Genomic DNA, 24174 nt, shown 5'->3' on the forward strand with positions numbered 1-24174 from the left:
GTTAGGCACTAATTCTGCATTGGATCTTCGATGGAATGCCTATAATTGACATCTGTCCCACTCCGGGCAAGCTGGCATCTATTTATCATACCGTTAGTTTCTTGAGAATCTCAGGTAATTATTGCTTGATGCAATCTCTGCGGATGGTTTCACCAAATAGTTACCAGTCAATTAGCAATTCCAAGCCCTTTACTTAGGAGACTTCAGAACGAAGGGCGCGGTTATTGCCGACTGTTACAGCAAGACGAATATATCAACTTATTGAGCCAGGTCAAAGTTCCTAGAATCTAGGCAGAGTCTAGGCATCTTGACTAGAGTCATATACAATAATAACCTCGGCTGGTTTTGAGATTGATGCAGACATAAGACCCATGTTGATCATACTTATCCTTAAGTTAAATGTGATACTCAATTCTAACATCTACCTGGCATGCTATACAGCATTGTTAAAGCAGGTAACTAGCTGTGTTGTGGCGGAGATCAATAACCAAGAGCTATGTAGAGCTTATGTGAGACTAATATTTCTCCCTTAGACATTATACTTTGAAAACGTAATGCGTATTCTTGGTTTAGATGTTATGTTGTAAGCTAGCAAGCAAGAACGGGGGGTTTTTTTTTTGTAAACCGGTATGACTGATTACTGCATGGACTGAGCGATTCGAGATGCTTAAGTTTGGTAGATACGATTACTTTCATAGATCTGTAGTGCAATACTTCATGTACCATCGATACAACTTTTATACCATTAGGTCTGTCTGAAATACCCAATTTGCACTCCGGGAATTAGGCAGCCTAGATCATCTTCGCGCCTTAGTATCGGAGTGTTTTATATACAATGTAGAGAGAAATAATAGCATATCCTTAAGATTATGTCTTCGAGCTGAAGTACTTACAACAGCCTTTCATGAAACTGACTCATATTTACCCGTTTTATTTAATTGAGACTCGTAAGTTTGAAACAATGAGGTGGCTCAGCCGCAAGTCACGTCTAGATAAATTAGATGATTTGAATCATGGTACACCGGGCTCGGACTTTGAAATCTCAAGGTTTCATTCACCCTTTAATATTTCCCGCGCCTTATATTGATATCTTTTCATTTCTTGCCCCTGAGTCCCTGTATTCATCGTCGGAGTAAGCCGGTCAAAGCGTAATTCACCAGTGGAATAATCAAGTCAAGATAGGTACTCCCGTATTCTGTATTTACAGTTTTTAAAAAATAGACTCGTCTGTGCTTATATCCTTAGTACAGAAAAGATAAATGCAAATTCCAAATGACAAAGTTATACGCTTTTTTACCCTTGCCGTCGCTGTGAAAATGTATCCTTAAAAAGCACGAAAATAAAACCCTAATGCTTCAAAAAGCCAAGCCCCGTTATGTTTTTGACGTCTGTTATGCTTTCTTGTATTCTTCGTTATCAAATCGATACTGTTTTTAGTTCTGGAGAGGGCATCGTCCTAGACATTATCGGGACCGCTCGCGAGGCTCGGGGCTCCCGCCTTCTCAAAGTACGCGTTCGGGCGGTTCTTCAGCGCCGTGCGGATGGCGCCCTCGGACTGCGCCGCCCATGAGTAATAGCTGCTGTTGCTGTAAGGGTACAGGACCTTGTTCCTCGAGTTCTGAACCAGCTGCTGGGTGGAGATCTTGGTGCGGGAGGAGATGGTTTCCATGTCGTCGACGATTTGTTGGCAGAAGGAGTCGAGGGGTAGATCGTTGACGTCGTTGCCGAAGGGGTTCTCGATCTCGTGGCCGATGAAGAAGATGCCGAGGATGATGTAGGAGGCGAAGATGGTTGCGGGGATCGTGATCCAATCGAGCGCGGCGTAGAGCTGGAAGGGAAGTAGGACCACGTAGAGCCAGGTGATTTGAGAGATGACGATGGCGTAGGCGATGGGGAGGGGCGTGTTCAATACTCGCTCGGTGTTCACCATTACATCGTTAAGCAAGCCCAAGTTGTTGTCTGGTCAGTGTGTATTAGTTACGGAACCATATGAATGCCGGAGGCGGGGTTCAAGACATCACTTACAAACAGTAGTTTGCTGCATGCCGACAGGGAGCTGGCCGTTGGCGACAAGTTCGTCTGAGTAGGCTGTCAGGTAGCAGAGGATTTCCAGAGGAAGGTTGCCAACGGGCTTCTTAATGCGCTTGAGCTGCTTGCGAGGATTTGACGTAGCAAAAGACAAGCCCAGATTTTCGCCCACAGCCTTGAAGATCGTGTACTTCTTAGACCTGGCCTGTTGCACCTCTTCGTCCGCCGTGGCTTCCTTCGCTAGCGTATCAATATGCCCGACAAGGTCAATGAGGTCTTCGTAGTGTGTGTAGGGTTCAAATCGTAGCTTGTGTTTGAGAGCCACAGCGTAGGCGATAATGAGGTTCATAGCTGTTCTAATCATGACGGGTTAGCTTATTAACAGTCACCTCTAGGTCATCGCAAAATTATGAATGTGGTGGACATACAGCTTGCCTAGCAGATCCTCCTTCGCTGTCTCAGGGCGCTCGATGGCATGGACCCAGAACACCCGACCAAGACTTTGTGACGCCAATATGAGCTGACTCCAGCATCTCCTCCCCTCGGCGTAACGCTCATAGGCGGTAGAGCTACGGAGCGACAGACCCATACTAACAACGAAACCGGTAATGGTCAAAAGAACCGGCTCGATGGAGAGCTCAATGTGGTAGAACTCCTTGGAAAGAACGGTGATCAAGGTGGCCCAAGCGCCGATGGCAAGGAGCGGGACGATCATCTTGGGGGTTATGCTGCCGTGTAATTGTAAAAAGAGTGGCCATTTTGAATGTTTGGAAATATCTCGAGGGCCGGACTGGGGAGAAGAACGGGAGTTAGCACGATCAGCGAATCCCACACAGTTTTGGCCAAGGACAAACTCACGAAGTAGTCATCTAGATCTAAGCTCGTGTTTTTGCGACTGAATGGGTTAGGAGTCTCGGTGCCTCGACTAGGAGGAGATACGGGCCTCGTGATCTCCGTTGAATAGTTTCCACCATCGGTGTTGCTGTTGTTGCCGTGGCTCTTTTCTCCGTAACCACCAGCGGGAGCATGAGGAGCGCCCACTTCGCCGTTGCCAGCATGGGCTACACCAGCACCACCCGACGCACCTCCATGTCCACCTCCACCTGAACCGTTGCCGCCGCCGTCTTCGCCCATTGTGAATTAGGTATCGCTAGCTTTATGAAAGAGATCAATGAGAGTGAGAGAAAATAAGGGCGAAGGTTGGCTTCGGGTGAGAAGTAAAGCTATCTAGGCTAGATGGTTGTAAGTTGGCGGAAACTTCGTAGGACCAGGAACTGGAACTCACGTTCTAATTAGTAAAATAGAAAGGAACCGGCCTGCTGGTTCATCTATAGTGAAATAGTTCAAGATCAAGAGAGAGAGAGTTCTCAAGGTTAACCCAGCCTAGGGGAGGACTCGATCTCGTCTACTTTAATGAGACTGGGGGCCCAATGGTCCCATTCCCGGGGCGAAGCATCTTTTTCCTATTCTTCTCTGCCGGATCTTTGTCCCCAACAGGGTCTAGTGTGATGAGGGCCTTGCCTTGCAAACAACGTCTCATACCTACAGATGTCTAGCATAATTAGTCAACGCTAGACTGTGTCTATCCTACCTGCCCTGCCCAAAGCTCGGCGAACATCGAACCCCTTGATGACGCGCTTCCAGGGGTGCTGAGAACCAAAAGGAAGGACGTTGATACTCCAGCTCGTAAGGGGGAAGAGACATGCAGTGAGATGCTTGGCGCACATTAGCCTGCTTTTTTTTCCTTCATTTGCCCCAGGCCAAGCCAGTGAGACAGGCGTCAAAAGGCACAGGGCTACACTGTGGAAACGCCAAGTTGATTTAGCGGGTGGTCCCGGGGTAGAGCGAATGAGATGGTGCCAGCACCCAGTTCTAGACTGTTGCAGCGCTCAAAATAGCAAACGGAAACACCAGGACGAGCTGTCTTTCGGTATATCCAGTGTGTATTCCTCGTTCATCCCACACTGTACAGTAAGATGGGACGGTCGCATCTGAATTTAGGTTTGGGGGATTTGTGGCTTTTCTTATTCACATCGAGTGGCCAATAAACGGAAGCGTGGAGGCTGGAAGCGAGAAACATTGCTACCGAGGGAAGAGAAATGGCGGAATATAGCCGGCCAACTTGGGTTAAGATCAGTAGATGTGCTCAGTATACTTACACGTACGTAAGCGGTCTCTACCTAGATGTGTAAGTCAGCTTCTCAATGAGCACCCATCGCAGTGACATTTTACACTCATTCCCTCTCTATGTCTCGGCGTGCATATGTATTCGTCCTATTTTGTCATACCGATATACGCACAAGCACAACACACTCGACGCACCACGCCAGTTTTCCCGGGTAATCTCAGATGCTGACCGTCATTCAAGCCAACCAGGTTCAGCCAGTGCAGAATCATCACAGAAAACTCCAGGTAGGGGCCCATCCGTCCTCGTATCAAGCAGAACAGACGTCTAGACAGGTACACATACGCAATCACTGCAGACAAAGTAATTCGTACTGTAACCATAGACGAGACCTCGGTAGTGTGCACACACTACTCTGCAAAGGGTGCAGCGCAGGCGCAAAACAGCCCCTTGCCGCTGCAGGGGTTAAGGGGAGACTTGCTCGATACTACCTATGATTGGTGGCGTTGATGGCCAACGGGCAGGTCGCAACTTGAAACACAGGCTGTTACCTGAGGATTCGGTTCAATTTTAATATTACCTGTACTAAGTACTTTCACGTGTAGCACGTAATGACTAAGCTTGTTCACCGCCGAGGTGTGATTGGGTTATTGGGGCTGTAAGTAGGACTTTTTCGGTGAAATTTCAACGTACTACCTATTCGTAAGAGGAGGATGAAAGTGAGCTGAGCCGAAGATGCGCTCTATTAGACTATCTACCAATTACAGCCCTCCTTGGAGCATGAGGTTGATGAAAAGAGTATCACGAAAAAATAAATCCTAGGAAACCAGGCTGTCTTATCTACAGTAGTGCTCATTCACAAGAAATTTTCAGCCCTAAACTATGCCGAATAGTGCATCTGTACGTGTATAAATAGTATGAAAAAGTCCTACTCACTATTAGTATACGCTGCCTACTGCGCTATCCTAGTATAGTGCAGTGGTTAGGTAATAAATAGTGCATCTAAGTAGGTAAGCTGCATTGCATGGTTATGTCTATTTATTCTCGTTCACGATGCTACACCGTAGCATGAGAGGGGCCATTTGTGAGAATGGGGCCAGAACTCCGCCGCCATGTGCGATGGTCTGCTGCTCGTCAATGCTATTCGTCTCTTACTCGTGGGTTCATCCTTCACAGCGCGCTTCGCCAAGTTCTTAATGGGGCGTGTATCAAGTTTGGCAAGCATGAATGACCAAGGCAAAGCATCGGGAGATCATGTTGGATAGTCACATACCCAGTTGTGTATGTGTATTGTATTGTGAGTGTATGGATTTAACCTCACTATGTTACAATCGTGCGCTGAATTCAACCAAACCTATACCCGTACTCAAACCAATAGGTATGATAATGCTGATGACAGATTAGCTCTGTCATGAAAATTTATGCGATATGTTAATTGACTCTCTCTCATTACACCCGAAGCGATGAAGTACGCTTATGGTCTTCGTCTTCCTTCTTCTTTTTCTTGAATAGCGTCTTGAGCATATTGTCTTTCTTCGGTCTAAGGACAGCTTCGATAGTGTTGTCCTTGTCCCGGCTTCCATCTTCAATGGCCTTAACCTCGGTCCTACTAGAACGCTTGGTCCGTGAGGATCGTTCTGTCTTCTCACTCTTGCGGCTGTCATGGCTACGGTGACTGTGGTGACTGCGGTGGCTTCGATGGCTGCCCAACTCACTTACTTCATCGCTAACCTCCTGATTTAGACGGCTGCTCCTTCGCTCGGGTATATCGCTGTCATCGTGAGCTCGACTGCTGCGATGCGACTTGTGCGATTTGTGTGACTTGCTTGACTTGTGTGACCGGCTCGTCCGGACACTTCGTTCGGTTCGCGCATCATCACCACCGTACTGACTGCGTATAGCGCGATCCGCTTCCGGACTGATTAATTCGAGATCGGCACTCTCGTCTTCGCCGAAGGGTGTAATGCCTCGTCGCCAAGTCTCGATGGTGCTTAGCTCTTCCTCAACGACCAAAGCTTCGTCAAATTCTTGACTCGCCTCGGACGGGGGATACGGAGGTTGAACCGCCGGTTGTTGTTCGACAGGTTGACCGGGGTCCGCCTCAAAGGCCATCGGTTGCATGCGGGCCGCTGTTTCAGCTTCCTTTGCCTCTTTGATACGTTTGATAATCTTCCACCCTCCAAACATAACCACGGTCACGCCGACCGTTAGTCCGGCTGCAATTAGGAATTGCGGGCTCGAGAGTAGTGCAAATATGGCTGGACTGCCTCCCTTGATTACCCCTAGGAATGACGGTGACATTTTGCCCAATAGCGCAGATAATTCAGCAAGCGTAAGCGCCACTGCAGCTGCAGCTTCTGGTTTGCCTTGCAGATGTTCTATGATGTGTGTGGCGGTGTGGTGTAGACATTGCGCTTCTACCAGAAGGTCCTCGATCTTCTCCATCAGAGTGCGCGCCTTGTGCTCTTTCTCAACCGCTTGATACGCCGGATCTAGATCAACTCGTTCTGCGAGATCCGGCGGGATGTTTCCATATGCTAAATTCATATCGATCTCCTTTTTCTTTTTGCCTGTCTCTGGGAGCGCTGGGTCCGATACCGACCGCTGCATATATGTATTCCCCATCGGCACAGGTGCCATTACTTCAGTTGGCGTATAAGGCGCTGTAGGAGCGCGGGGAAGCGTAGGTCGACTCAAGGTCATATCTCTGGGGGCCGTTTCCGCATATGGCGAGCGGTAAGCTATTGGTGGTCGCGAAGGTGTGACGGAGGACACTTCAGAATGTGTCTTCAGATTTCCCTCTGTCAGTGCCGGTCGCGATTGTGAAGCAGACCGGTGGCGACTGGCCCGGCTATGCTTTGAGCGATGACTCCTACGCGATGAGGTCTGTGAAACGCCATCGTCGTGCGAATGTCGACGGTCATACCCGCCATACTCGTAGTCATAGTTCGGTTCTGGTTGATAACGAGGCGCGGCTGGTATGTCGTAGGTTTGGCTCCGCCGTACAGCACGTTCCGCTCTTACGGCGGCCTTCTTCTCGTCGTAGGCAGCTTTGGCCTCTTTAAATGCAGCGACTAGGTGTTTGCCCTATGATGTGGCAGGGAAAGTTAGTTTGATTGATGACAGACTGTATTGGTAAAGTCCGCATCAAGAGAATACGAAGGGCTGTCAGCACTGTAAACGCCCGACTAGAGGGAGATCTCCAAGCGGGGCAAAGTGAACAGGGAAGATGTCTTGTGCTACTGCTTAGGGAGCGACTAGGCAGTCGGATAACGAGACGGCAGATAAGTGTAAATGGACTGTTAGAGCTTACATTACTTATAATTTTACCGGACTGGTTGACAATTGTAACAATTTCAACAGGCATTTCTACCAAGCTCTCTATGACCTGTAGAGAGTCCTACGACGAATGAAGAGCAGCAATGGGGAGGGATGCGATAAAAGAGAAGGCCGTCTCGCTGACCGCCTCGACTGATTAGAGCCCTGGGATCCGCACCTTAGCGATGCCCCGCGGAATTGGTTCCAAAATTGGGGCTCCTGGTTCAGGGTTCGGGAGGTTGGTAGCAGGAGTGAATGAGGTTTCTTGGAGTCTTGTCCGGCGGTGAGCAAGGCGACGTGTACAGCACTATAAAGTATTACTGTGTGAGTCTTAATAGGCAATTGTATTAATTAGGCTAGGCACGGGGCCAGCGCGGGATGAGGTAAGGTGAGGTGAGGTGAGGTAAGGATAGGCAGCCCAAATTGAAGATTTATGGATTGGGGGCTGGAAGGTGTTTTGTAAACTAAGGTAACGGTTGTGCTTGCGCAATGCCAGCCATCTACGTACTCAGGTTCAAAAAAGTACGCACGACGTAAGTAAGTAGTAGTAGTAGCTATGCGTTACTGCGTGACTAATGCAGGATGCAGGATGTTGGACCAAGATATATGTATCCGTCCGCCGCCGAGGTGCCCAGGTATTGGATGAACAAAACAGAGGCGCTGAGCTGTTTCAATATCGGTGTTCGTGATTGGCCGCCCCGACGGTGAAGATCAGGCGCGGGTGCATGGGCGTGATTGCTCATTGCTCCAATGCGTCACCATTGTCGTCGAATTGGAGCAACGGGATGCACCCCCCGATGCAATTGTGTCGTATGGTTTGATGCATAGAACGCCGAAAATCTGGTTGCAGCGTGGATGAGGCGAAATCCAGCCGACTACAATTTGATGCCTTAAGTCTGCTCATCCTCCGCCCCCAGGCATTCTGCAGAGAGCAGAAGAGAGATCACGATTACAGTGAATTATAAATATAATGCACACTTCTGGGCAATTGCTACTATTGTTTCAGTGTTGATGCCTATCTCTCTCTAGATAGACCAGATCCTGTGGTCTTTCGGAAAGGTGGGGGACTGTGTCTATCCGCCGACCATACATCGATTTGTAAACTGACCACCGAAGCCCATACGCTGAGAGCCGAGGCGAGGGAGCCTGTGATCATCAGCTGTTATCGCCATGCTATCCGAGTAATACTATCCGCAATGAATACCAACTGTAGTACAGGCGGACGGGCCGAGCTTGTTATGAAGAGATCAGAGTATTGTAGCCAGATCGTCGGGCAACATTGGGCACGATTGACACCGACCTGGCCTGGTCGGGAAATACATCATCTACACAGAGCCCTAACCAGACCTTAACCGACATAGCATAGCACCATATATGTTTATGTAGGTAGACAAACAACCAGCTGCAGGAGGGAGGCCAACTACAGACTATTAACCCGGGTAATCGGACGGAGCGGATATGGAAGTTGGCTTGATTGCCAGTCTCTCCCCAAACCAGTGATGGGCGCAGGGTTTTGAATGGAGACATGTGGCGCCTCAGAGAACCACTCAATGCTGATGCGGTTACACGTATCTGTCAGCGGGGACAATTACTGATCGTTCCGTGAATATCGTCCAACAGCGTTACTGGGAACCGCCGAGCATGGTCTAGCGTAGCGGGTGACAGGTCGCTCACAGCAAGCGCTAAGCTCCCCGGTTGGTGGTTGGTTGTCTTTCACCTGAGCCAAACCTACTCCGTATCGTCATTGTAGGGAGAGGGAGAGGGTAGTGAATATTGAAACGCAGATAGGCATGAACGTAACAGGCAGAGACATACATATTCATATGTATGTCTAAGTAGGTATTTACGCCTGTGAGATAGGGGCCGTCACCGACCTGGGGTAGACAATCATAATGTTGCGTAATATTATATGATAGTCATTAGTCTAAGCGTGAAGATTGTGAGCTCTGAATTCCTATAAGCCGAGCTCCCTGTCGTCATCATAGTCGGAGTCGGAATACTCGTACTCGGCTCCGTACCAGCCACCATGCTCGTCGGCCATGTGGTCATAGATTTGCGTTGGATGAACCGCGATTCCACAGAAGTAGCACCAGTGGGTTTCACAGTCTGGCACCGGACAAGCAATATGACCGCATCCTCCCGTCCGCTCCGTCCTCACCCCACACACGGGACAGCTGCGGACGTGTTGCACAGTATGCACGTCGGACGCCTCGTATGCCTCGCACTTCCACTCATCCAGCTCAGGCGGCGGACCCTGTGCACACGTGCGTTCTATGAATCGCTTAGCGGTACCGTAGATCCACGTGCCTGCTCCGTCGACAACACAGCGTAGGTTCCCGAGAGATGCAAGGCCTCTTGCAACCCCGGACACCGCTCGAGAAGCTGGTTGGCGCCGGCAAAAGGGCAGCAAAGAGCAGCGACATTAATGGTTTTTCCTCGTCGATTAATCCCATACCATTCCTGCCGACACTTCTCACATGTCGGTTGCTGGCATCCAGAGCGGCCACAGGCTGAGCGTAGGTTCCGTTTGTTGAATGCCCTGAAGCAGAGACTACACGTTCAGCCTTCGGTGCGCCGGGCACAAACCTAGCCCCAAAGGGCAGATTTAATTTCTGTCGTGTTGTGGACGAGCTTACCGCCATATTTGAGCTCAGTTGTATCCGACGGTGGTATTATCTCAACTAGTGTGACAAAATCTTCTGTTCCAGATGCCATCACTGTCTTGTATAATGAGCGGTCGACGAGAGCATCTGGGATTTTGTTGTCCGTATTTCGTAGAAGCCATGCCGTGCCGTTTTCACAAGCTAATTGGCTGGTTGTTGTTTCGACGGCGATGATGGTATCACGGCCTGACAAACACGCTGGACACCGGAGCTTTGCTGTTGATAGATTTGTAGGGCGATACTCGTGCGGCCAAATCATCCGACTCAGGCAGATCGTACATTCTATCCAGGGTGCTACTTGAGCAGACGTCCCTTCTCCCGCAATGGACTCTGTACATGTAGATTCCTTGAGTTTTCCTGAAACTCGACAGCAATGGCACTTTGGACGGTTATTTAACTCTGGGTTCTAGACAACGTATTGTGCATGGCAATCTGAGATGCTACACTCGACCCAGGTAGCCTCGCTGTTTTCCGTATTATCCATGGTCACATTTGATCGGATACTCTCTTCTCCGGGCTTTGCGGAATATGCGTCTGGATCTCCGATACAGAAGCCACAAATACCCCCGGCGCCATAATTGTAACGGAACGAGGATATCGACATTCTTTGCAAACTATCAATGGCCCTATGGAGACTTTACTCTTCTTAGGCTGCTAACTGATGCGAGCTTGGTGTGTTGTGGCCATTTTGAATTTAAGTAGACTGTAGTCAACCAAGCGCTGGAAAAGCTGGCAATCGTCTTCGCTAAGGAATTATCCGGCGCCGTCTTGTAGTTCGCCTCGTGCACGGCGTCCTTCGGGGTCCCTGTCAGCATCAAGGATAAGGGATAGGCAATTGACATTCTACGTCTCTGGTATTTCAAAATTATTCCACTTCTCGCACCAAGCAAGCATTTCAGCCTCTGCCGCCGCCCTCAACGGTTTCATGCCCATTCGAATGCTAAATGCGGCAATCAATGCCGCGCCGCGAGTTTAGTTCTCGGGCAAACGAGGTGTAACAGAATTCGCCAGAGTAGAGTAAAAAGATAACCACCCGGGGTAATCTGCAGCCAAGCTCCCAACTGGCAGAATACTCGTTTGTATTCTGGTTGTGCCAGCGCCAGTGGTAACATTGGGACTCGTCTACTCGCGGCTCTGATGTGGGCAGGCAGTTCACCCTCGGAGTCGACATAGGTTGGATATGTGAGCGCCCGGCCTAGCTTCCGAAGGATACGATAATCACAAGACCTGCCAATCCGCAAAGAGAGCACTATCTCTCCCATATTCCCCGGCCGAGAGGGACTTCTGTTCACCCCTCAGGGTTGCAACCTCTTGTCCAGAGCATGTGGAGAGGCGCATCGGTGTAGAACAGGATGATTGTCTTTGCTTCTGAACGCATAACAGAGTATGCATACGCGAAGGCTGTCTTGGTTGCCTGGAGACTCTTTGCGAATTGCATCAAGGTGTCACGATCAATTGCCCCATCTTTACCATACCACCCCGACCACTCGATAGGTTTACTACTGCAGTATGCTAGGACCCCAATTCGAGAAAAGGACCTGGTGAGGGCTGATATGGCGATGATTTTTGGAAGGGATTTGGTCAGTGCGGTTAAGAACCGGTGCATTGACGCTGTCGCGTCGATTATGATCAGCAGATCATATTCTGCAGACACCTCAACTGCCATCTTGCCAGGGTTGCTGACAGCTTTAAGGAGATTAGGTCGCGAGCGTAACCTCGTCGTGAGAACGATTATTGTGTACTGCTGATGTTAGATGATGTCCGGAGTTCTAATCCTCAATCCTGGCCGCCACGATAATGCATGATTACCATCAGCTCACAAGACAGAATGGATGTTGATAGAATTCCCGTTGACATAAGGCGAGTCATTACACGATGTATTGAAGTTGTTGGAAGTAATATCGGGCTTGACTCACACGGCAAGCCAGACTCATCACCGGCGACCGTCACCGCCTTATATTCCCTCCAGTTAGGACTTGATAGCTATTCATACCAGAACATAGTCAATGCTGAACATCTGGATTGCAGTAGTAGCACCGACAGTTAGATAAGACCTCATAACGCCGACTACCTTGTGTTACTGGTTGAATGTAAGGTGCATACGAATGAACCACGGACTGTTTCCTGGCTGGCTGGGTTAGCCGCCTGAGAATCTATCCTATTCAGACCAAATCGCTGCTCTCATTGTCAATTTATCAATTATAGGTTCGCACTTTGATGCCTTCGACTCGCTAGTAGTGTAACAGAGTCCAAGGCCTGAGATGGAAATCCTCAATTGATCCTCAGATAATCTAGACATCTTGTGACTTCCATTATTCGGTATACCTAGGTACTATCTACCACATGCAGAAGCTAGGTACCTTCCGGCTGTTCATGATGTATCTGGGTAGGTAGCGATTACTATGTACGTAGGGAGTGCGTAGAAATGGCAATTACGATTCTTTCAGAGGGGCTGCGGCAGCCACGATCGCCTTGCCTGAGGTAGTAAAGCAGACAACACCAGCACAGATTTGATACATTTAATAAAGCAACTCGTGATGATAACTATCCTAAACATACAAAGCGTCATGTCAAACCCGACCCGTAGCGTAACGGCGGTATGGGAAAGCGGATGAAGACAAAGTCGAAAATCGACTATCGACATCGTTGGCCGACTCAGCAGACATTGGTCGAGTCTCGAGCGACTCTGCGGATCCCAAGGTTCAAGTGGCGATGGAAGTCCCGCACCAGATTGTTGCAGCGGCTCAAAAGAAGGTCGGCCCCGGAACCTGGGAAGAGCACGCATCCCTACGACACCGGTCTTGGGGAACCAGAGAGCAATTCGAGATCCGATTCGACAATAGTCAGACCTGCATTGACCCGAGAGGACCAGAAATGTTTGAAGTTGTTCAATCGCACACCGCAAGCCGCATCTCCACCGACGGTAGGGAACAAGAGATCAAAATAATTATAGTTAACTGCGGCGGGTGGAGGCTGATTATTTGACTTGTGAACTACTTCTAGCCCGTACCTCCAAAGATCTCTCTGATCAAGGAGGAGCCGCGGCCAGAAACCCCAAGGACCCCGGTGCAACTCCTGCGACACTTAACCAGCCCTAAGAAATCCCCTCTCCCTCGATCGCGAAATGCAACTCCCTCCGACTGCGATAAGCCGACTATACATATAAGATGCACCAATTCTAAAGTACAAGCACAGGATCTGCCATTGCCAAAGACGGCCCGGCCCGCTGCAAAGAGTCCGAGGACGCTATCGACCAAGATCAAATCTTTCGCACGGAAGATGTTCAGACGGCATAGTAACACCGGTCGGCATCGCACGACCCGTTCAAGAATTAAGATATGATTCAGAAGATTGGAGGAGTGATGCACAGCTGTTCCTGCCAAGTGGCTTGTTCATTAATTCAGGTGCCGGCCACCTCCTCGGAACATGGCGTGCGATCGCGGAACGTCTCTTGCTAGCCCGTCGTCACCTTTTACATTTTAACAGCCCTGCCTACCTATCAAAATTCAGCTTAATGAGGTAGGCTATCTTACTGCAGCAGTTTTATAATACAATGCATTATCAGTCATGCTTGGGCATCCCAAACGATTGGCCCAGATGCGCTCTTCGCAAGCTATGTTCCCCGGAGTGCAGACCTTCGACCGAGCCAGAGGCAGAAAGAGGCAGAAGGATGTAGAAAGTGACTCTTTGCCGGCTTTCTTGTCCTACCATGCCATTTTGTGAGAGCCATCAACAGGAGTCTCAAGAGTCCTATGTCCGATTATTACTGCGGGATATTGCTACGGAGTGAGGCAACACCGTTGACGCCTACTCTGAGAAGTGACAATTATGCAGGTATATCTGCAGCCACCATGCAAGATAAAGTAAGCTCATACCAACGTGTAACCTTACTACTACAAGACTGCTCAGTACACTACGAGAACAAGCTTTCTGCCTGGGGCCCTTCCCTTGAGGGGCTCGACGACCTAACCGACAATGGTAAACGAGCCTGTACTAAACTGCTAGGAAGGGAAAAAATTGCCTCCCTAAGTGCGGCATGACACAATTCATCCGTCCCATTGGGTGAGTAATCACCACGCGCGGGGTGAACTCTAAACCTATGCGGCCGATGACCAGGACGGCGTCGAAGGACCCCTCAATATCCAGGTGTAACAATTGCCGATAGGCTTCTTAGTGTAGCAGTAGCTATAGTTATAGATAGTTCTAGTATATAATCTGACCGGACCTCTCGGCCTGTTGAATTGCATCGTATCTACTGTAACATATCATCACCATCATCATCATATCACTTCAAGCAAAATGGCTTCTAACCCACCCGGAAAGTGCTGCACTGTTGGCGTCAAGCATGAGTAAGTCAAGTCAGCTCTTTTGTTCTTCAGCTAGCTTTGAATGTTTCTTTTCCTAATGCAATCTTTTCCGACAGCGGCGAGCCAACTGGCGCCGATATCAAGGTCGGCAAGCACGATGCGTACCTCGCGACCCCCGACCCGGCCAAGGCGCACAAAGACACCGCCATTCTCTACCTCCCAGACGTCATCGGGCTGTGGCAGAACAGCAAGTTGATAGCTGACCAGTTCGCCGCAAACGGCTACCTTACTCTCATCATCGATCTGTTTAACGGCGACCCCGTGTCCTTGAACCCGCCCGCCGGTTTCGAGATCTTCAAGTGGCTCGAGAACGGGTCAGACGGGAAAAACCCGCACACCAAGGAGCACGTCGACCCCATTGTTGTCGAGGCTATCAAGTGGCTTCAGACCGAGAAGGGCATCAAGAAGCTGGGTTCCGTCGGCTACTGCTTTGGCGCCAAGGCATGTAACATTCTCTGCGGTTCCAAGTCAAATGAAGTAAGATTTTATCTAACCATTGTTTCTGAGTAGTACGTTGCGCGCCACTTCGACAAAGGCATTAACGTCGGCTACATGGCCCACCCTTCTTTCGTCGACGAGGACGAGCTCCGTGGTTTCAAGGGACCGCTTTCCATTGCTGCTGCCGAGACCGACCAGATCTTCCCCGCCGAGAAGCGTCATCGCAGCGAGGAGATCCTCAAGGAAGTCGGCCAGCCTTACCAGATCAACCTGTACTCGGGTGTCGTGCACGGCTTCGCCGTGCGCAGTGATATCACTAAGAAGGACGAGAAATTCGCCAAGGAACAGGCCTTTTTACAGGCTGTCCAATGGTTCGACTACTTCCTCCTATGACTGGACGATGAGACTGCCATCCGAAAAAGATTATAAAGTGAAACACGTCTCGAGCAGCTTGCGGTTGGGCGAGGCCTGAAAGGACGGTTTATCGCGACCACGAGGGACCGTAGTGCAGACTAGTATTATAATATAGTTACTGCGCTAAATATGATCGTGACCCTGCCGCTCTCCTAAAATTGGGTGTAAAATAGTCAGGGGCTTCAGAGTGCGGCATCCTTCTGAGCTGCTATAAGTTGACTCTGCAGACCTTTCTTCCCCACCTGATTGGCTCTCTCGAGTTCCCTCTCTTCTTCCCGTAACATTGCTTTGCCGTATTCCAGCTGTCGCTTCTGCTTGCGCTTCTCCTCGGCCACGATACGCTCGCGTTCGGCCAGTGCCTTTTCCCGTTTACGACGCTCGTCTCTCGCCTTTTTCGCGGCTTCGTCTTCATCAGTCTCGTTGGCTTCTGGGGGCGGACCTAAACTTTGTATGTAGGCGTCCAACATGGGGTCGCGGGTCTTGGGATCTAAGCTGATGTAGCGCACATCTGCAAGTAATTGGCGTGGGAGGTTTTCCATGAGGGTTTTATTGTTCAGATCACGCGCGGGAATCTCTTTCAAGAGGCTGATTAGTTCCTTCTTGAGGGTTTCTTGTGGGAGCTTCAGCCTTTTTATGTACTCGCGATATAGATTTTCCCTATCGCGGTCGCCCAGTGAGGCGTCCTGCATAGCGGCCTCGCGCTTATATTTCCTTCGAAATTCTACCCAGTACAGCTTTGGTGTAGCCTTTTGTTGAAGGAAGGCCATGTAGGGTATTCTGGGATCCTTCTTCTCTTCTTTGGCACGCTGTTCCTTGAGCACTTGAATGCGCTCTCGACTCCATTCTTCCCACACCTCCTTGCGCGCTTTCATCGTGGAAAGGGCTGTATATCGGGAATCATCAAAAATGCGGCCATCCTCAATTAGTTTGTCCCATGATGAGTATGGGTTAATACCGAAGTCATTGAGGAGATCTTTGAAGAGCTCTATTGCGTCGGACTCGGAAAAGGTGATGCCTTCAGCGCCTTCAGGCCAGTTCTCTGGATCGCCATCGTCATATTCTCCAGGGTCTAACCCGTACTCCTCACCCATTGCCTGCAGTTGGAAGGCGATATCGCTCTCGTTAAATTCGACGGGCATATCATCGGCAGGCTCTTCGGTCCTTTGGCGTTTAGGCGCGCGGGAGTTTTCTTCGTCATCATTACCATCTTCTCCAGCATCTTCATCGTCCGTAACCTCCACTTCTTCATAGTCAGAACCAAAATCGGCTTGCTCCTCGAGTTCTTCTCTTTCACTACGCTCTGGCTCTTGAGAGGTCACCTCGACCGGTGCCGGATCATCTATTGTGTCAGGTTCCCCGGCCTTTCTCTTGATTCCTTTAATGTCTAGTTCAAGTACACCTGGCATGATCTTCTCGGGGATGCGCCAGTAGCTGGCGTTTTTGACGGGATTGTACGCGAAACGACGGCCATACTTGGTATATACAAGAATCCAAGGCTCGCATCCTGGTATAGCAACCTTGGACTTGGGCTTGTCAATAGGTTGAGGTCGTGGGCGGTCTCTTCCATCATTGTGCCCGCGGTTACCCCCTCTTCTACTTTGGCTGGCGGTTTGCGCGTCGCGTTGCCGCGCGGGATCGTACTGAGCTAGGAAGGCGTTGGCAGTAGCTGGATCGGAGAGCTGAGGTACCGTTGAGTACTGGAAGAAGCTCGTGTGTGGATTTTGAGTTTGCGGTGCGAGTGACGCGTCGGCGCCGGGACGTTTATAAGTCGATTCCTTCGTGGACTCATTGTAATAATATGTGTGACCTGTGGGAGCTTTGTGCGCTGTCCAACCAGGGGGTAATGGCGGTAGCGCCGAGTTGGCGGATGGTTTGTATGTAGATTTCAGCATCTTTATTGATGATGGTTTCGGGACGGGACGGGCAAGTCCATTTGGGTGAGGATTGGGAATGACGCGGTTATCTCAAAAATGATCCGACGCAGCGTATGATAGGGAAATATTAGCTATCGGCAGATTAAAGAGAGTACATGACTCGGACTTTTTTGTTGTATGGTTATGGAAAAATAAAAGTTGGTAATTATTTTATTTAAGAAATAAGACTGAGGTTTCTCGCACTGAGCGAGTGGCAGGTTACCTAAAGTAAAGAAATGACTACATTCAGCATTTCGCACCATGCGCCGGCTCATCTGTTGACAGCTGGCAGCCACTCCACGGTCGCCTTCAGCAGTGCCAAGAGTATCTATGTATGGAGTGCAGCATTCAACCAACGACCTGGCTTGGTTGCCACTGTCGCGTGCCCTCTCCATCGGCAATTCGCCTGCTTTGGTAGGTCGCACAGCCTGAACTTCAGTCTGAGCTTGGTTGCTGTCGTCATCGAGGAAGAGGAATATTCTATTGACGCGCTCTGGGAGCCTATTGACTGCCTACACCAGCCTCGCACCGGCTAACCATGCTGTGGAATCTCTTCAGGGCTGTACGCAGAAGGTGACTCGTGACAATGGCTCCGCGCAATCCCGATTCTCGCGATGCGGGCATTGCGACGCCCCTGGCTAGATTTTGGACAGTAAGGGCCTTACCTATTGATGTCTCCTGCTTAATCTGGAATACCCCTTAGCTAATTGTGATTTTTGTATGCGGCAGCATTCCTATGCGCCCGACTACTTAGGATTCGGCGCTCTTCTAGCAGCATACCTGGTCCTGGTGTTTTTCGTCGAACCCTTCCATCGCATGTTCTATATCAACAACCTCAACATTGCCTTTCCTCATGCTGAGATAGAGCGGGTGCCTGTTTGGCTTAACATCGTATATGCTGCATGCGTCCCTTTGGTTCTCGTCATTGTCTACAACAGCGTGACTCGCGCTTCGTTTCATAAACACCACAATGCCGTCCTCGGCCTTGCCATTGCCTTGATCATGACTTCATTTCTTACCGATATTGTAAAAAATGCGGTTGGACGGCCGCGCCCTGATCTTATCGCTCGTTGCAAGCCGGCGCCCAGCACTAAACCAGACATGCTTGTCAGTATTGACGTCTGTACCGAGACCAATCATCACACCCTGCACGACGGATGGCGCTCGTTCCCGTCAGGTCACTCTAGCTTTTCATTCAGTGGACTCGGGTACTTATCTTTTTTCCTGGCCGGCCAGTTGAGGATATTCCGCGATAAGAAGGGACTTGGACGGTCTTTGGTGTGCTTAGCACCGTTGGTTGGAGCGGCAATGATTGCTGTGAGTGATGCTCTTACGCGACGCTTTTGTTTTCCTGTTGTTTGTTCCTAGATAATTCGGGACTTTCCATTGGCCGTTTCTTTTCAAGTAGTAGTCATTCTGGCAGCTTTCTATGGACACTACAGGATGAGCTCAAATTAGTGGAATCTAATCCAGAACAATGCAGATAAGCCGATGCCAGGACTATCGTCACGATGTCTATGATGTGTGTGTGGGTTCATTTTTGGGCATTACTGTGGCATTGTGGAGTTATCGTCGATACTGGCCGAGGCTAAACAGCCGCGATTGCCATGAACCCTATCCTACGCCAGCGATAGAACACGAAGATGGAGAAGGCTGGCAGCGGGTGCGAGACGAGGAGGAGGGTGGTGGTCCTATCTTGGGTCGCAGTGCTGGGTACGAAATGGTCAACTTAGGAAGAGTTCATGGCTAACATAGACCCCCAGATGACTGCCGACATGAGCCTTGTTCACCCTTCCATTACTGATTCTACTGGAAATATAATGGTGCTTCAATTTGCGCACATTTTGGCTTGAAATATTTCGACCACGATAGTGATGGCACTGGGTTTTGTATATTGAACATGTGCCTTGTTGGGATATCCCATACTTGTCTCTTTCCCTGCATGCTTACCTAATCATCATGCACATTTCGCTGCACATACACATACGGTAGTGACTGTGGAGTGGTGTTTTACTAATTCGACCGTCAAAGGGTCTAGGACCCAAGGTACATACATACATACATGGAATGATGTTTTTGGAAAATACCTACCTGAATAACAACTTCAACTTTAACTTCAAGTCCTGGCCCATGGTTAACTGACAACCTACATACACCGGGTACATAACTATTATGTACCGAGGTACTGTTTAGTTCAGAGGCACACAGTGTACATATACCTAGGAATACTTAGCAGGTACGCATTGTATCGTGGCACCACTGTGACCACATGGAGGCAGTTTGCGCAGACATGCACAAGTGCACGCGATCTTCACAGAACTACACACAATTTGTATGGGATGATGTGAATTCCTGTTTAGGCGATGCCAGCCAATCATCTCACACCAAATCCACGCCCCACTCGTCAACGCCAGCCCCCCCTTGGACGATGCCACTTGCCCCGAAGCCACTCCAGGTCCCGCGCCTTCCCCTCGAGATTCAGATAGTGATCAAGCGGCAGGTACGGGCATTCAACTAACACTTGCCTGAGAATTGGTCGAGACTTTGGTACACTCACTCACTCACTCACTCACTTCCTTTCCTCCCACCTTTGCTTTCCCTACAACATCTCCATCTACATCACCTACCACCTTCAGCTCCAGCTTCCCTCCATATCTACACTCTCATCCCTCCTACTTCTTAGGTTTGATTACCCACCTCTCCCAATGTCCGTTTCAAGCTAATTAGCCCTCCTCTTATCCTTCCTCACAACTTTGTCTGTACACACAAGCATATTGTCATCTCCGCATCTTGTTCTCGACGGCGTTGCCTGTTACACCATCTAATCTTGCCTCACTCCCCTTTCCCGTTGCTTGTTTCCAGGTATATGCAGTAATTCTGTCACGATACTCACAGCCTGCATTGTTTTTAGAGGTCAGGATGACTCGGCGTGGTATCAAAAAGGAACCTTGCGATCGATCACCATCGTCAACCTCGACATCTGTACCAGCACCAGCGTCTTTGCCTTCAAACAACATGGGCCCACCTTCCAAGATGACTCGAATTGAAGACACAATTGACACGCAGTCCGTCACTGTTTCGTTCATCAGATCGCATGCGCGTGAGTGCACCCCGTCATCTTCTACAGGATGCTGCTGACACCTTTTAAGCTTCAGCAGAAACCCGTCATCGTACAAATGACGACGATGGGGAGCCTATCTACCTTGAACGCAGATTGCGTGGGGGTAATGATCTGGGCGGAAGCCCTCTGGCATCTCAAGCTGCGGACACGAGCTTTGCCCACACAAGTTTCTCACACCCTACATTCACTAACATTGGTGTAAAACTGAGGGAGTTCAACAATACAGTGGGGAGTCTCCAGCAACTCGGCGTATCTCACGTAGCAGAACTACCAGAACTCGTGCTCGTGGGTGACCAATCAGCTGGCAAGTCGAGCCTTATGTCTGGACTGGCAAGAGTAGATCTACCCTGCAGTGCAGGTGTAGGCACGCGATGCCCAATCCACATTAGACTGATTGATGCCAGTAATGGCCATTGGTCTTGCACAGTGGCTTTACAAGTTGATTATGACTTCGAACCAAAAGGCAAGATCAAGAAGTCAGATGTTACAGCAAATAACCCATTTCCTCCCTGGGTTAAGAAATCACATCGAGACAATAAAATCTTCAAAACGATCTTTGATCCGTCTGAGATTGAAGATGTCTTAAGATGGGCACAGGTTGCCATTCTCAACCCGGGAACGGATCATGAATTATACATACCTGGTGAGGGAGCGATTGCCAAGACAGAAGACCTTGCGGGTAAGCCCTACCTTTTCTTATATACATATTTTTTACCTTGACTGCGACGAATGTGCCCCTGGTGAGGCAATCATCACTGGAGAGCTCCAGTTTCGAAATCCAGTTTTCATTACATCCTGAAATTTAGTGAGACTTGTAGTGGTTGACAAACTCAAATTTACAGAAGCGGCACGGAATTCAGGCGCACAGTTCTCTCCTAATATTATTTCCCTTGAAATCAAGGGACCAGAGCTGCCCGGACTATCATTCTATGATCTCCCAGGAGTGTTCCTCTCTCCGGATCAGGAGGAAGATGAATATATAGTCAGAGTCGTCCGCAACTTGACCAGTCATTATATCAAGCGGGAAGGTGCAATAATAATGTGGGCTTTGCCCATGAACCACGATCCTGAAAACTCCATTTCCTTGGGCATTATCAGAGAGGCCAAAGCGGCCCAAAGAACTATTGGAATAATGACCAAGGCTGACAAACTGGCACCGGAGAATAAGACACAATGGCTTCAAATGTTTTATGGCGAGAAGCAGTCTGTCGGGCACGGCTTTTTTGCAACGTCTCGACCACCAGGCGAAACACTTGAATCCGCAAGTACGTGGGAGCGGCTATTCTTCGCTCGTGAAGGGGCGACGGGAGACACATGGCCGATTGAGTTTGATAAGTTCAAAGATCGGTGTGGTGTAAATCTGCTATCTGAGTATATTTCAGTTCAGCTCGGCAATGCATTTGCTAAAAGTCTCCCCACAATCAAAGGCAAATTATATACGCGATTGAGAGAAATTGAACAGCAACTCGAAGGCCTTCCGGAAATCCCTTATAACGTTGAACGTAAGTAGTAGTACCTGCCCTCAATTTTCCATAAGGATTCTGTATCTATGCATACTAATTCCGATCTAGACGAAGTAAAAAGCTCCCTATATCACTTCCTTGGTCGGATGAAAACCGCCATCAAAGACTCAGAATTCTCGTCTCAATGGAACACATTGAACAATCAGTTTAGAGACATCATTTTTCAGATCAAGCCGACGTGTCGTGTCAAAGAGCCCACAACACAGACCATTGATCTGTCTGATGCTGACACAGAAGTTTCTGCGGTAACCCCATCTCGCAGACCCCGGCCATCTGATTCGACGATGCGGGGTACGCCTAGTAAAAGACCTCGACTTGACGAGGTGCCGGCTACGCCGGTGAAGAATGAAAGCTTTACTGGTAGTGGTGTGTTTCATGCGTCACCAGTCATTAGCACTGGGCCTACGGTGGACCTTGGTCCATTTACGAGCTTCCGTAACCTTGGTAGGTTGGCGATGGACATACGCGATATTCGAAGTCAAGTGGCAAAAAAGCGTAAGTGTGAAATATCCTCCTGTAAACCCATAAGCTTCGGCTACATCTACGATCACCAAACCCCTGTTTGGATCAGTAATGATTGACTAACCCTACTATAGAACGTCCTGGAATGCCTCGGGATTTGGTTCCTGACGAAGTACGGGAAAGTCTTTGCCTTGATGCAGTAAAAAAATGGTATGGGCCACTGGAAAAGTACATAGATAAGACAGCGGAGCTGCTTGAAACCATGGCCCATGAAGCACTTGAAGACTCGCTTGGTGTCCTACGACGCCGCCTAATATTCAGAGAATGCGAGGGCAACCTCAAAGAGTTCATCGATGAACTGGTTGCCGATCAAAGAGGACGACTGTCGGAGATCTATGATTCAGAAACATACCAAATGTATGTTCTGAACGAAGATACGTTTACTCGATACCGGGCACAAGAACTTGAGCAGCTCCGACGAGCAAGGGCCATCTTTCGGCTCAAAGGTGCCGCGTTAATAGAGTGGACGTACGTCATTAAGAAGCTGGAAGAGATGACGAACGAGGAGAAGGATAGGGAAGCCAAGATATTGAGTCATCAACTTCCTAAGTTAGGGCGTGATCCATACGATACCGAAATTGAGGTCGCGGCCTTCGTCAGGGGGTATTATAGAACTGCTGCCGCCCGTTTTGTCGAAGGAGTAACAATGAATGTGAATTCGTAAGTACTCCAAGTCACATATATCTATCTTCTGGGCCGAATCTTAGGGTACAGAGGTTCCTACATGGGTTGCGGTTTTGCTGTACTAGTTGCTCGAAGAACTATCAACCACGCTCGAAATGACAAAACTAACGTTACGTGCAACAGTTTCTTGTTTCGAAAAATTGGCAGTACCGCATTAGACATGTTTATGGATCGCAAACTTGGTTTTTTTAGCCAATCTGGTAAGTTTAGCCCTAATAAAGCATCTGAAAGCTTTGTCTTATAGTGGTACTTCAACAGGACCGAGCGTGTATACACACCTCATGGAAGAGGACGATAAAACGGCGAGCTTGCGTGAAAGACTCAAGGGCGAGTTGGAGAAACTCACACAAGCTATGAACAGCATCAACGGGCTGCAAAGCCCAGCTCGTTCTATGACGGTTGTTGATTCTGATGACATGGCAGATGACGGTTTTTGAATTGCATTCCTTGAGTACTCTGGTTGTTTCTTGCTTGCGAAATCTTGGAACTTGTGTGTACCGACTACAGCCCTCGTTTAACCCCCTGGGACCTCTGACTGGCAGAGCTTGAATGATCGAGAACTTAGGAGTGAGCAAAAGAGGATTTGTGCAACTAGCTGTTATGATAGCTATATAGGATTGAGCTGGAGATCAGTCAAAAGCAAATGACAGTGTGTTTTTGTCCATAGTACCGCTAATATTCTCTCCGAACTCCTCTACGGTGATGAATTTTGTACATCCTGCTTCTAATCCCTTTCAAGATTCTAAAACTGGTCGTAGTTAATTTATCCCATACCCTCGAGGAGAAGCATCTGGATGGAAACCGGCATTAGTATTGATCCCATCAAAACGACAAACAGTCTCCAGGGGCTTGATGTGTTAAACAGATTTGTTGGTTGCGCGCCCCCTTCCCGAGGTAGTACAGTATCTACGAAACTACAGGGTTCAGGTATGTCGGCAGGCTCCGAAGCCATCGGAGAAATTGGTTGCGAAGGTTCAGCTGGCTTGGCAATGGCATGCTGGGTTGCTAGCTGTCGTCATATAGTATGCAGGCTTCTTACGATTACTGGCGTGTGTTTG

At 49.1% G+C, this 24174-nt stretch overlaps 8 protein-coding genes across 8 annotated transcripts; 3 read left to right on the plus strand and 5 right to left on the minus strand.

Annotated features, from left to right (window-relative positions):
* Window positions 1–753: 753 nt before the first annotated feature.
* Window positions 754–3855, minus strand: F5B22DRAFT_626649 (Bestrophin, RFP-TM, chloride channel-domain-containing protein). Its single transcript, XM_047976265.1, has 5 exons — window positions 3314–3855; window positions 2887–3260; window positions 2457–2818; window positions 2026–2384; window positions 754–1959 (listed from the first exon to the last, which is right to left on the minus strand). Exons 2-5 carry the CDS (start codon window positions 3160–3162, stop codon window positions 1457–1459), a joined length of 1500 nt encoding a protein of 499 aa, XP_047825978.1. The 5' UTR covers window positions 3163–3260; window positions 3314–3855; the 3' UTR covers window positions 754–1456.
* Window positions 3856–5490: 1635 nt separating this feature from the next.
* F5B22DRAFT_495654 (uncharacterized protein) lies at window positions 5491–7671 on the minus strand. Its single transcript, XM_047972397.1, has 2 exons — window positions 7467–7671; window positions 5491–7240 (listed from the first exon to the last, which is right to left on the minus strand). Exons 1-2 carry the CDS (start codon window positions 7518–7520, stop codon window positions 5603–5605), a joined length of 1692 nt encoding a protein of 563 aa, XP_047825979.1. The 5' UTR covers window positions 7521–7671; the 3' UTR covers window positions 5491–5602.
* Window positions 7672–9425: 1754 nt separating this feature from the next.
* Window positions 9426–10848, minus strand: F5B22DRAFT_661058 (uncharacterized protein; the record flags this gene model as incomplete). Its single annotated transcript, XM_047980340.1, has 3 exons — window positions 10108–10848; window positions 9834–10010; window positions 9426–9742 (listed from the first exon to the last, which is right to left on the minus strand). Exons 1-3 carry the CDS (start codon window positions 10391–10393, stop codon window positions 9426–9428), a joined length of 780 nt encoding a protein of 259 aa, XP_047825980.1. The 5' UTR covers window positions 10394–10848.
* A 574-nt stretch (window positions 10849–11422) lies between these two features.
* Window positions 11423–11800, minus strand: F5B22DRAFT_651420 (uncharacterized protein; the record flags this gene model as incomplete). The annotated part of the gene is made up of 1 exon (XM_047979459.1): window positions 11423–11800. The coding sequence occupies one exon, from the start codon at window positions 11798–11800 to the stop codon at window positions 11423–11425; it is 378 nt and encodes a 125-aa protein (XP_047825981.1).
* Window positions 11801–14433: 2633 nt separating this feature from the next.
* On the plus strand, window positions 14434–15332 carry F5B22DRAFT_639700 (dienelactone hydrolase; the record flags this gene model as incomplete). The annotated part of the gene is made up of 3 exons (XM_047977754.1): window positions 14434–14483; window positions 14558–14942; window positions 15012–15332. The coding sequence occupies 3 exons, from the start codon at window positions 14434–14436 to the stop codon at window positions 15330–15332; spliced, it is 756 nt and encodes a 251-aa protein (XP_047825982.1).
* Window positions 15274–17460, minus strand: F5B22DRAFT_495694 (uncharacterized protein). Its single transcript, XM_047972398.1, has one exon. The coding sequence runs from the start codon at window positions 17243–17245 to the stop codon at window positions 15536–15538; it is 1710 nt and encodes a 569-aa protein (XP_047825983.1). The 5' UTR covers window positions 17246–17460; the 3' UTR covers window positions 15274–15535.
* A 392-nt stretch (window positions 17461–17852) lies between these two features.
* Window positions 17853–19016, plus strand: F5B22DRAFT_651424 (PAP2 superfamily protein; the record flags this gene model as incomplete). Its single annotated transcript, XM_047979460.1, has 3 exons — window positions 17853–17918; window positions 17996–18583; window positions 18750–19016. 3 exons carry the CDS (start codon window positions 17853–17855, stop codon window positions 19014–19016), a joined length of 921 nt encoding a protein of 306 aa, XP_047825984.1.
* Window positions 19017–19985: 969 nt separating this feature from the next.
* Window positions 19986–23635, plus strand: F5B22DRAFT_495743 (dynamin family protein). Its single transcript, XM_047972399.1, has 6 exons — window positions 19986–20366; window positions 20416–21066; window positions 21230–21889; window positions 21959–22405; window positions 22507–23092; window positions 23240–23635. Exons 1-6 carry the CDS (start codon window positions 20186–20188, stop codon window positions 23358–23360), a joined length of 2646 nt encoding a protein of 881 aa, XP_047825985.1. The 5' UTR covers window positions 19986–20185; the 3' UTR covers window positions 23361–23635.
* The last annotated feature ends 539 nt before the right edge of the window (window positions 23636–24174 follow it).

Source organism: Xylaria bambusicola (assembly GCF_022495145.1).
Source record: "Xylaria bambusicola strain CBS 139988 unplaced genomic scaffold F5B22scaffold_68, whole genome shotgun sequence".
NCBI classification, from domain to species: Eukaryota; Fungi; Ascomycota; class Sordariomycetes; order Xylariales; family Xylariaceae; genus Xylaria; species Xylaria bambusicola.

Coding starts and splice junctions, on each gene's coding strand:
- F5B22DRAFT_495654 (XM_047972397.1), bottom strand. CDS start 7,520: ATGCCTGTTGAAATTGTTACAATTGTCAACCAGTCCGGTAAAATTATA. Junction 7,241..7,466: donor CCGGTAAAATTATAAGTAAT/GTAAGCTCTAAC, acceptor GCCACATCATAG/GGCAAACACCTAGTCGCTGC.
- F5B22DRAFT_495743 (XM_047972399.1), top strand. CDS start 20,186: ATGACTCGGCGTGGTATCAAAAAGGAACCTTGCGATCGATCACCATCG. Junction 20,367..20,415: donor GTTCATCAGATCGCATGCGC/GTGAGTGCACCC, acceptor ACACCTTTTAAG/CTTCAGCAGAAACCCGTCAT. Junction 21,067..21,229: donor CAAGACAGAAGACCTTGCGG/GTAAGCCCTACC, acceptor TCAAATTTACAG/AAGCGGCACGGAATTCAGGC.
- F5B22DRAFT_495694 (XM_047972398.1), bottom strand. CDS start 17,245: ATGCTGAAATCTACATACAAACCATCCGCCAACTCGGCGCTACCGCCA.
- F5B22DRAFT_626649 (XM_047976265.1), bottom strand. CDS start 3,162: ATGGGCGAAGACGGCGGCGGCAACGGTTCAGGTGGAGGTGGACATGGA. Junction 2,819..2,886: donor TAGATCTAGATGACTACTTC/GTGAGTTTGTCC, acceptor TCTTCTCCCCAG/TCCGGCCCTCGAGATATTTC. Junction 2,385..2,456: donor GAGGATCTGCTAGGCAAGCT/GTATGTCCACCA, acceptor CGTCATGATTAG/AACAGCTATGAACCTCATTA.